Consider the following 9337-nt stretch of genomic DNA (forward strand, 5'->3'; position numbering starts at 1 on the left):
TTTCTACCAAGGCTACCAGTAAAGAAGCTATAAGCAAACTAACAGTTTGTCTCTATTCGGTGACAATTTGGGGAAAGGGCGAAGCTATTGTGAAGTATAGTAAACCGTCGTTGATTCATATTGTCAGCTAAGTACAATACTGAAGATTCTAGTACTATACAATATGTTTATTCCTTGTTCAACTGTTTTCGGATTCGAAAAAGAATTTAGTAATGTATATGAATATTTTTACATTGATAAAAAGTTAGGCGCCTCCATGGCATGCATATGTTTATTATTTATTTACAATCTTAAGTGCCTCCAAAACGTATTTGTAAACATGAAATCTTTGTCACAAAAAAATTAATTGATTAAGTTTAGTATTGCATATTTATTTTTTATATACGGATTAAACATTCGCGTATCTTTAAAGCATATGTTACGAATTACCATGACGCAAAGGTACCCAACTGAAATCAGTAAAGAAATGAAAAAAAAATACACATGAGAATAAAAAGGGGTCTCTATTATCTTATGAAAATAAATAAAAAAATTTAAAGCAGTTTATTCAGAAGGAATTATTTATGAATACATGAGAAACAAGTAAAGTATTTTTTATTTGAGTTTAAACCTATTTGTATATTTATGTATTAAGAAAAAAATGATATTGTGCGATCTAATAAACATATCTCTTTTTACTTTTCTTTTTTTTTTTTTTTTCATTTTTCACAATTTGTACTCAGCTTTAAATTTGTGCTATTTCATTTCCGTTTTCTTTTGTTAGTTCTTTAATTCAGCTTTTGAATTTGTGCAACTTCTATTCAACTGTTTGATTCTCTTTACTTTCATCATAGCCTCTATCTTTTCAATTGCACAAAGATAAATCTGCATTTAAAGCATTTGGAAAAATTGAAATAAAACTATTTAAAAGAAAGTAAGTTGATATGAAAATAGAATATAAAAGAAACAAAATTTACTCCTTTTTTTTAAATTGTAGTCAATAAGCCAAGGTTTCTTTTTTGCTCTTCTGTCTATTAATATGAAATCAAATGGAGAAATTTTTAAAATGTTCTGAATTGAATAATAATTCATATTTTTCATTATCTTTCTATATTTATATTTAAAGTTAACGTTAGAAAATGTTGATATGCCTGCAAATTCATTATGAAAAGCACATTCTTCAACTATTTCAATCTGAGGATAATATTTGAAGACAAATTGTAAATGTAAAAATATAGGTGGGTAACTGATTTATTATTATGAAAACGCATTGGTGTTTTTCTTCCTTGAATCTAAATTTGAAAAGTATTCATGAGTAAATAATATTTTAAAATCCAGAAAAAAGACATTATTAAATTAACGGTTGTGGAAAATAATTACTTACATGTTTCCAAATCTTCTTATATAGTAAATCAACAAGAAAATTCGTAAAATCAGAAAATTTAATAATTCACAACAATAACAATTGCAGCATTAAATAAATACATTCATATGTCATAAACAATTCATACAGTTCATATTGAGTTTTATTTCTCAGTCAGACGCAGATTTGAACATGTTCCCAGTTGTAAGTCCTTCGAATGTTGAAGCAGTTGGATATGTGCTTGGATTTCCTAATCCTTGCTGTCTACGAATATATGGATAGGTTGCCAAGTATGGCATAAGAGAGTTCCAAGCTCGTGCATGTGCATTTTGAAATGCGCTGGGCCTACTTGCGATCACAATTGGGTCCTTCGTTTCTATGTTGGAATAGGTTTGCACTGAATTTTCTGTATGTAAAACTTTATCGTCCGTGCAATCGTTATCTTCACAACTACTGTTTGCAATGTTTTCTTTTTCTGAATTGTCAGAAAGTTCACTGTTATTGTCACTCTGTGAATTATGACGAGATGAACTAGAACTATCAACTGAAGAATGATATTTTAAATTTCTAATGTCGAAAACAGTTGGTCGTTTGATAACAATGTCATCAGGAGCTAGTAAGCTCTCTACATCAAAAAGACGCTTACGTGTTGTAGGTTGCTGTCTTGGTATTTGATTTTGAATAATTTGGTTCTCCGATTCGTCTATTATTTCAACTTTTATATCCTCTTCTTCTTCACTTACTTTTTCGTCGGTCCCAGGATTTTCAGTAGAGTTATCATCCCAGGTGTGAGAAGTTGAAGTAGGTGACGGACTAGGACTGTCCTCATCATCTGGAACTGATAGTCCCATATGTTTACGTACTCGTCTCTGTGCGCGTCTCCTTCTAAAATCTCCTTTTTGAAAGTCATCAACATTTGCAGGATGTATTGCCCAATAATGTCCTTTTCCATTTGCACTTCTTCCTGATTTGATAAAGCAGTCGTTAAGAGACAAATTGTGACGAATGCTATTTCTCCATCCTGGTCCTCTTGCTCTAAAATAGGGATAATTATCTAAAATCCACTGATAAATGTCACTCAGAACTAACTTTTTATCCCTGGCACTTAGAATTGCCATTGCGATTAACCCAATATAACTATGGTTTGGCTTTGGTTCCTCGTGTATAAATCGTGCCCTTGGATCTTTGAAATAGTGCTGCATGTACGCTTCAGCTGGGCTTGGATGGTATGGCGATAGTCCTAATGCATTTGGATATCTGCTAAGTCCATACTGCAAACGGGTGCTGTAATCATACAGCTGTTGTGCACGCTGCATATCTAGTGCCATAGGAGAAACTCCAAAATGTAGGTACGGAGTCTGTGTTGCTACTTTAAGTCCATACGGCAAGACCATGGCTGTTGGGTTCGTGTTACACATTATCGTGACAATGATGTTAAGTTGACAAATACTTTTCAACAGTTTTTGTGTGTGGCAAATTTACCTTTGTTGTATTTCTATACTGACTATAAACTTTATACAAATCATTTAAAATACCAATCTTGTCATCTCTATTATTCGACTACGGTGATTGGTCGACAGCTAATGAATATTCAATACTTTCCTTAAACAGCAAATGTATCGAATTTCTCCTCCAATCAAAAAATGCTGCGATTTGATTTGTCTTTACAGCTTTTACAAGATCAACCTTAACAAAAGTAAAGCTCTGTGTGATGTTTTTGTTTGTTTTCGTAAAATATTTATTTTTCCGTGAGGAATATTGTTGATTATTTGCATTCGATATGCAACACAAATTATTACTAAAGTAACCATATAAAGACATGAATATTTTTATAGATAAATTCTTGCGCTAAATTGTTGTAATACCATATTTTATAATTTTTTTCAGATTAGGATAAAAACAAGAAGATTTCTTTATCAGAAATAGTTTTAATTTTATAAACATAATAATATTTTTAAACGTTTCTAAGCGATGCGCCCGAAAAGGTAAGTTTTAGTAGTATTAACACATAGCTGAAATAAAATAAATCATATTAATCATATAATGGCATCTTTCGCTTCTATTTTTTTTTTTTTTTCCATATCTCTAACTTTATTTTATCGTGTTTCGAAGGAAAGCTTTTCTTGTAGGTTTTTGTTGATGACTTGTGTTAATTTAATTCAACAATAACGTTAATGGATTTTCACTTATTATGTCATGTGAAAATACAATTTTCTTCAGAGACGAAGACAAAGAACGAAATCAGCTTACAATAGAAAAAGAAATGGATAAATTACTTGACTTTCTGATTAAAAGGGCTTTCTGAACAAACTTAATATCTATATCTCTCAAAAGATCAAGTGCACAATCGTTTTTGTTATAAGAGCATGATAGTATGGTCATAGAATTCCAGAATTAATAGGCCGGAAAGTTTATAATTTTTATGATGAAAGCTTATTTGGAAATTTTAAAGTCATAATGGAAAATCCAAAGAAAAAATGCGACGGGTCCGGTCTATCCAGCAATAAATGCATCAGTAAAGAATTTTCAAACAAGCTTCTAATATTATATTGTATTTTGAAAATAAATTCAGGACTTAATTTCCCCAATTTTAAGATTGATCTGCAAACATATGATTCAAACTCCTGGTTTTAATTCTATTAGTTACATTGAGAGCTAAAGTAACTCAAAGTATTTTTTCTCGTGGTTTTAAAAATAAACCTATATCTGTTATTTAAAAATTCTATCGCCAAAAAGGCAAGTTGAGTTTCTTTTAAATGTTGCATTTGCCGAACTTGAATCTTGCTTCTTGAAAGTTATATTTAACTGCATGTATATTGTTGTATTAGGCACCGAGTTTCATTATTTTGCCACGACGAGGAAATTAAATAAAATAAGTTTGTTTTCTTGAAAGGATGTTTTTGTTGTGTTGTGTTGTGTTGTTTTGTTTTTGTTATTTTAATTTGGTGAAATAATTCGATGCACGTGAGTGCTCTTTGATACATTGTGTTAATCTCTTTTCTGGCCGTTGATACTTAATATTTTCCTTCTTTTTCTAGCCGTTGGTACTCACATATGTCATACGGCTGATAATACAGCATCATCAAAGTCACGTCGTTCCCTTGACATTTAACGTACATGTTGTTAATTTGATACACGTTTTACGGTCATTTCCAAGAAAGTGTGAAAATAGTATATTTGGCTCGTATAGAAAAAGTCTAGGAACTCGTCATTGGAAAAGGCTAATAAAGAAAATAAAACGTTACGTTACACACTTCGTAGACACGTTTTCTACTTGTCTCAACTATTTCAAAACTGATTTTTAAAGACTCAAACCCTATACATACAACAGTTAGCTTAAAACATACTGTTCAATCTTCTTTTTACAAAAGTATGTGCAAATACCACACATAAGTTTGTTATGCAAAATGGTAAAGAGAGTCGAAAGATATCAGAGACATATTCAAATTCCGACGTTAATAAGCTGACCATCAGCACCATGGCTACGCATATATTTGAAATTTAAATGTTTATTTGAACATAATTACATTAGATGTATGTTTCATTATGATACTTTATTCTTATTAGCTAACTGCACATCACGTGTTATTCCGTAAGCAATTGTATTGCTCAATAAAACTTTTCATTCATGATAACATGTGGTCCAACAATAAAGTGCACAGGTGAATTAAATAAAACAATAATAAAATTCGTGTTTTCATGATAATTGCTAAAAAAAAATGTAATTATAAGTATTGAATGCTTCTTTTTGTAAATTCATAGGGTTGTAAAAGCGTTTTTACCGTGCCCACATTTTTAGTATGAAGCGCGAAACAAAATGTACTTCGGTCAACACTTTTACACCCCAATGAAGTTACAAAAAGAAGCATTCAATTCTTAACTAACAATTTAAATATCTGTATATTTTTTTTCTAGAAAGAAAAACAGTTCACAAATTAAAGTTCTTAATAAAGAACCCTATGTAAATGTTTTAAACTGGACGATACACCAAATAGTGTGTTTCATATGAAGAAAACAAATATTTTAACATATGTTTCTCTGATGATGTTGCGCCGGGATGAAATTTATTTTCTTTTTCATGTTCTATTTTTATTCAGAAAACAAAGTTTTGACTTGATTATGTCATAATATAAGTAATTAAAATATGAAACAATCTAAGATATCCTTTTACATTTTTTGTACATTCTCATTTCGTACTGCTGCACTATATTAGTCCTTAGAATTCTTCAAATCATTGTAACGTATTTAGAACACTAAAAAAAATCTTGTTAGTTTACACGTGTAATCACATACTAATTTTTATACAGTACATGGTATCTATAATACCAAATCTGCAATTTGACAATTTCTTCAGATGTTACTTACATGCTTTTTCAGTGCAGTGCTAGAAACAATGTTTGACTAATTGATAAAAACGTGCTGGTTCATTTTATGCAACTTCTATAAAATAATAATCAAAGTCTTTTTTTTCAAAGTGATCCAATAACCTATATATTTATTTGTTTTTATTTTCTTTCCTTGTTTAACTACTTTTGTCATTTTCCTTATCGTTAACGACAATTTTGCAAGACATGAACTTTTATTTGGAGAGCACATATTTTGTGAGAGTATTGGACAAAAATAAGTCAAGGTTTTGAGGAAGAGAATATAAATCGGACAATAAATAGTAATTGGCCTCTTTGAACAATCGAAGTTGGTGATCTTTTTGTTCTAATCTCGGAATATTGTTATCCCACATATAACATTTTTTTCCAGCAATGGATTTAAATTTCATAACATGGTTGATTTTGAATTCATCAATTATAATTTCCAAATTCTAGGATTATATTCGTTTGTAAATTACATACTCTGGCACAGATATATATATATATATATAGACATTTTCTGGTTATATAAAGGTATCTGATTTAAAATATTAAGCATTATAATTTAGAAATTGTAGAACATGGATTTCTCCCCACTTTTTTTCATTTTAATTGGTGTCAAAAACAATTGATACGTTTCTTTTAAATACTTGAGGAATAAAATAACACATACATAACTTTCTTTAAAGCCGGATTATAATTTTAATATTTCTATTATCGACTCCGATTATTTGGTAGTATATTTTATCAACTCTTTTTCAACAATATCAAATATTAAATTCATGTGTTTAAAAAACACCCTTTCTTGAATTATGATTTAATTTATGTTATTGAGAAAAGGGTAAAATACATAATACCAACATATGCTCTTTAGAATTTTTGGAATAATACCTTTTTAGTTGAGCACTAAACATACAAGGTCATATTTTTCTACAAATATTGTTGATGAATTGAGTATGAAGTTTTCTATCATGAATGTAACAAAAACAAGCGTAATGTACCGAAATTACATTGTAAATTGTTATGTGAGCTGAAATGTACATTTCACAAATTGAAATAAATTACCAACTCAATTTAGACCACCATCATGCACAACTTCTCAGTAACATTAATTCATTTAAGAAGACGTCTTTCATGCATTTTAATTAATACACCTTAATTGGGTTTGAATTTTATATTCAATGCTACCTATTTGCAAATTGTCGTTGTAGACTCGGACCGATTGTCAATAACTAAATTGTTTTGTGGAAATGTCAGAATCGGGTACGGAAACGGACCTGTCATTGACAAAACTGTAAATGCCCGCTGCGACAAAACCCCTGCTTATACCGGTCGCTATCTATCTCACGGGTAATTATGATCACCTGTTAAAACGGATTGTTAAGTAATTGTAATTCTCTGTACGTGACATATGATTTAAGGTCCATCATTCATGATAATAGGTCATCAGAAAAGACGAGTACGGCCAGTTGGCACCCGTGGTGGAGTTGCTAACATACCGCCAAGATTCTAGGATTGCATTTTTTTATCGTAACTCGCCAGACCCAGGATTAGCACCGCTGGTTTGAATTAATCAGAATACAAAAAGACTTAAAACATTCACGGTCTAATTTAAAAAGGAGATCTTTATCGCACCTGTGCACTGTCTGACATTTCGTTGTGGTCAAGTTTTTTATTCCAATAATTTATCCGATATTCTTTTATGACAGTTCCAATATCTTGATTTTTTTTAAACCAAATAATTCCTTTGTTAAGATTTTGCCACGGACGTCTTTTTCTTGTAATGAAATATTTCCATGTAAAAAAAATAAAATCATTAAATAAAATGAAAAAAAATGGGTTCATAAATGTCTGTAAACAAAATAATAAAATTTGTACACATGAAAAATATTTACAAACGATGGAGAGAACATTAAGTGTCCGTCATTTATTGACGACTTATTCTAACTTTTCAATTATTTCGGATTGAAGAAAAAGCAATACAGAAACAGTAAAGATGATGTTCATATATCAGTAAAAATTGCGTATAAAGTGGGAAGATCCCCCGTTATGTGGTTTTGTTTTAATCATGGTCGCGTGTCATTTCTTCTTAGAACAATATCCAGTTTTAAAAGGGTTGTTTTTGTCTTCAGTCTCGCTCTTCAAATGAACAATCTGTCGAGTAAATTAAAAATATAAAAACTGTTTATGTTACTTGTATAAAATAATTTCTTGGTTCAGAGGAGCACAATAGTTTGTATAGGAGGAACAATAATTAACTAAACATTTAATATTTAAACTACAAATGGATGATTTAACTTAACAATATGTCGACGTATCATATTTCTTTACAAGAATAATGATGTTACAGACATGAGATCGAATTTAACACCCAAGTTGTGACTACTGTATTCAAAATGTCCAGAGGCCTAAAACATAACTCCTGTAACGAGTTTATTTGTCAATAACACTGATGATAATGCAGTCAATGAGAGTATCAAGCTAGAACATTTTGACTTCTTTTGTACAGTGACATGCCTATAATGAAGTGCTTTTTAACCACCCGTGTATATTTTTGAAAAAAAATTAGGTTGAGGTTTTCTTTCAAAAATCTAAAACTTTTTAAATGTGGGATGTCTAGTTTATTTGATAATGATATGTTTCACAGCAGTCGGATGGTATTCACCAGTTGTCCATCCGCGTTGTCAATCAGTGCCACCCAGAAGACGAACACGGGGATGTTTTTATCAAAACAAGATACCTTTCTCGTTACAAATACATTACATTGTTGCAAATTGTGACAAGATAAAAAGTATGATGCTTTCCCAGCCTGTCAGGTAAAAGAGAAAGAGTTGTTGAGGTAATTATAGAGGCATCTACCTGGGTAGAAGGTAATATTGTAACAAGCCGCCAAGCAGGGACCCATGTCAATATGGAATGTAACCGTCAACCTGCCAGTGTCAGGGTCATCATTAACATGTGACTAAATTTCAATTGAATTCAATTACGTTTTATGTAAGATAATCAATTTATATATTAAATAACAATTATTAACCTGTTCCGATTAACACATCAAATTTCACTTAATACAAACTGTTCAAGTTATCCTTGATTTTTTTTTTATCCTTTAAACTCTTGTTATGGATAAAATGTTTTTATTAGCAAAACTTAAAAAAACGTGAAAAATGTTAAAAAAAAAAACCCAACAACTAAAGCAGGTTATGTTATTTTCAAAGGTAAATGTTAATTGTGCAATTGTATTCAAATAGAATTCTAGCAAATTGTTTAAATGATATCGTTATGGCTCAAATGTGGTACCAGAGACATATAGTGGTACTTTTATATTCCAACACAAATGGAAATTATATTTATAATGATCTACAGAAAATACACTTGCATATCTTGAAATGGTAATTGTACAAATGGTATGAATATTTTTTTTTTTTTTGCAAATTGTCGATTATTGCTAAGACGTGGTAGAAAAGAATAAGGAAAATTTTATTTATCATGATCACAGAAAATTAACAAATGTTTGTTGTATCTGACAAAGCACTTGCATATGTTGTGACATGTATAAACTACAAAACAAATACCGCTACGATGTACAACTTCGATCTTTTTACACCTAGTAGATAAAACTCGTTTAATTCCA

At 30.4% G+C, this 9337-nt stretch overlaps 1 protein-coding gene across 1 annotated transcript; it reads right to left on the minus strand.

The window, feature by feature from the left end:
* Positions 1-1407: 1407 nt before the first annotated feature.
* On the minus strand, positions 1408-2864 carry LOC139518496 (forkhead box protein A4-like). Its single transcript, XM_071310008.1, has one exon. The coding sequence runs from the start codon at positions 2758-2760 to the stop codon at positions 1513-1515; it is 1248 nt and encodes a 415-aa protein (XP_071166109.1). The 5' UTR covers positions 2761-2864; the 3' UTR covers positions 1408-1512.
* Between the last annotated feature and the right edge of the window lie 6473 nt (positions 2865-9337).

Source organism: Mytilus edulis, chromosome 4, assembly GCF_963676685.1.
Source record: "Mytilus edulis chromosome 4, xbMytEdul2.2, whole genome shotgun sequence".
Taxonomy (NCBI): Eukaryota; Metazoa; Mollusca; class Bivalvia; order Mytilida; family Mytilidae; genus Mytilus; species Mytilus edulis.